The sequence below is a fragment of the Tupaia chinensis genome, unplaced genomic scaffold, assembly GCF_000334495.1.
Source record: "Tupaia chinensis unplaced genomic scaffold, TupChi_1.0 Scaffold000066_1, whole genome shotgun sequence".
NCBI lineage: Eukaryota > Metazoa > Chordata > Mammalia > Scandentia > Tupaiidae > Tupaia > Tupaia belangeri.
The window spans coordinates 4,538,362-4,540,785 of record NW_006159525.1 but is presented as its reverse complement, the minus strand read 5'-3'; the positions used below and the strand labels follow the sequence as shown (position 1 = coordinate 4,540,785).

Here is a 2,424-nt window from a genome sequence, read left to right as displayed (position 1 = left end):
CCTCGCTGCGCCGCGCTCTCTGCGCTCCCCCAAAGTGGCTGCAAGGCGGCCGCCCACTTTCAGGGTTTGGGGGACTGGGAAAGTGATGCGCGCCTTCTAGAGCCTCGCCGAGCCGCCGCCAACTTTCTCCTCCCAGCGCTTCTCGGCCCTGCGCTCAGCCCTCCCCAGAGCCGCTTAGGGTGCGTGCGCTTGGGTAGGGGGTCGTCGGCTGCCTGGGATGGCTTCCAATTTTAATGACATAGTGAAGCAAGGGTACGTGAGGATCCGCAGCAGACGCCTGGGGGTAAGTCCGGATCCTTCCCTTTTGCTGATCGCGCGTTCAATGGTCTGTCCCCTCCGCCAGCATCCCCGGAGGGGCACGCAGTCCCTGGTGGCCGCCGTGCGCTGCGAGCCGCTGGGGCTTGCTCAGCCGGAGCCCGCGTCGCCGCGTGTGGAGTCAGGCCAGCGTCTAGGTATGTCACGGCTCTATCTTTATCTCTCGGATGACTTGGCTTTCTGCTGGTGGCCGCGTGCTCGGCTGCAGTGGCCACCGGAGCCCATCCACTCCAAATAAATATTTCTCGGTAGCCATGGGAGTTGCAGCGGAGAACCCCGGGGGTGCCCATCTCACCCACTGCCCCTGGGACCCCTCTCCTCCCACTCGCTGCCAACTGAACTTTTCCAGGGGGTGGGTCCGCTGGCTGAGCCAGGACTGACGCTGTCCGTGTGAACCAGGTCGTGACCCTCTGACCCCAGGGAGAGGTTTCTGCCAAGCGAAAGGTCTCCTTGTCCTGGTCAGCGCCCCACCTCTGCCTCGGGTGTTGGCGAGGGCGGTGTGGGGTGGCCTCTGACCTGGCCACCTTCGAGTGGACACCCATGTCTGAATTTTCGCTCATCTTACCCTGGTGGGGGACTTCGTCTCTAGAATACCTGTGGGAGACCGGCTGGAAGATTATTCAGCGTGGAATAAGACCCCAGCCAGCCCGCGCTCCCTGAATGCCTGCTGGAAGAATGCATGACCCTGAGGGCACCTGGGGACAGATGCTGGGGCAGGAGGGCTCCTTCAAACTCCCCCTGAGCTCCGCAGTGGGGGGACTTCGGAGAACCCGTCCCACCTGTCTTTGGGCTTGAGCGTTGGTGAAGATGTGGAAATGAAACGAGGAAGGAAAAGGTACTGAAAGGACCTTTTGTTTTGTTTTAAAATATCGAACTCCTTTAGTTCTCTACCATGTCAAGACTTGCTGCTGTTTTGGAGAGTTCTGTGCGCCTGGCTGAGGGGCTGGGGGAATGGGAGGGGAGTTCCCTCCTCTGGTCTCCAAACTTTCTCTTGAGAGGGGCCGACTTGCTTTAGTAATTCCTGCCTGAGCTTTCTCAGGCAGCGTGGTGGGGTGACCCCACTCAGGGCGTGATGCCTGCTTTTCTCTGTGAATGTATGTCATCAGCATCGTGCTCTTAATTGGTCTTCGGACTTTTCTTAGGCGCCAGCTCATTTTACCCAAAACTGAAAAGATACTTGGCAGTAGGAAACTGAGCTCTGAAAGAAAGCTTGGTGGGGTGCAACACTGGTAATTATTATAAAGCTCTTGCCTGATTTGTTTTAGTCAATTATTTTCCTCCTTCCCCTCTTCCATCCTTCCTTCCTCCCTCTCGGCTGGCTAGCCTGTTTTAGCAATTATGTCCCATGTATAATTAGGGAGACGGGTAACAACATTAGCCAATTCCTATCGACTCTGCCAAAGTTTCCTTGGTTTTCCTCTCTGCTATGTTCTCATGGGGAAAGGATGACCATCGTTGGGGTTCTTAACTGAGGGACGCTTATGCAAAGAAAGAAAAATAACAGAGATTTTGTATTTTCAATGACCTTATAGGCTGGATGAGAATTACAGTTTTAAAGGGAGCATTTGAAAGCACCATTCTAATTTAGACTTGCTCCATCCTGTCGATTGAAGGAATTGGTAAGCGACAGCCATTCTGTGTCAGGCAGAATTCCAATAGGAAGAAAGGACATGCATTATTAATACACAGAAAATGAATTATTCATAAGGATCAGAGTTTATGCCAAATTGTGACACATGGTGATTTATTTGAAAGAGTGGTCCCCATCACTTTCTAGTGTGTGCTAATCGAGATGGTTGTGTTTCCTGTATGATTAGAGTTAATATGCTACAGCCCTATACAGGGACCAATATTCGTGGACAGAGACTGGAAACAGAGAGAGGAAATGTAGTTAAGTTTCCATTTGTTTTACACTTTACAGTATTTTGGATGCTGTGAGCAGTATGCTTGCTTAAAGTTTATTCATTCTGAGTGTCTATTAACAGTCAAACAGAGTTCAGACTGTGCACTGAAGTATAGTTATCGCTCACGGAAAGAAAAGGTCAAAACTATGATCAAACAAATCTGGGCTTATTGGTTAACATCGGTTTTATCCCCAGTTCGTTTTTT

General features: G+C 51.8%; 1 protein-coding gene across 1 annotated transcript in view; it reads left to right on the top strand.

The window, feature by feature from the left end:
* Positions 1-11: 11 nt before the first annotated feature.
* Positions 12-2,424, top strand: part of DOK5 (docking protein 5) — a 169,300-nt gene continuing 166,887 nt past the window's right edge. Inside the window, exon 1 of the mRNA XM_006141894.2 lies at positions 12-283. Coding sequence (XP_006141956.1) covers positions 218-283 — 66 coding nt within the window. The 5' untranslated portion in view covers positions 12-217. The remainder of the gene's footprint in view (positions 284-2,424) is intronic.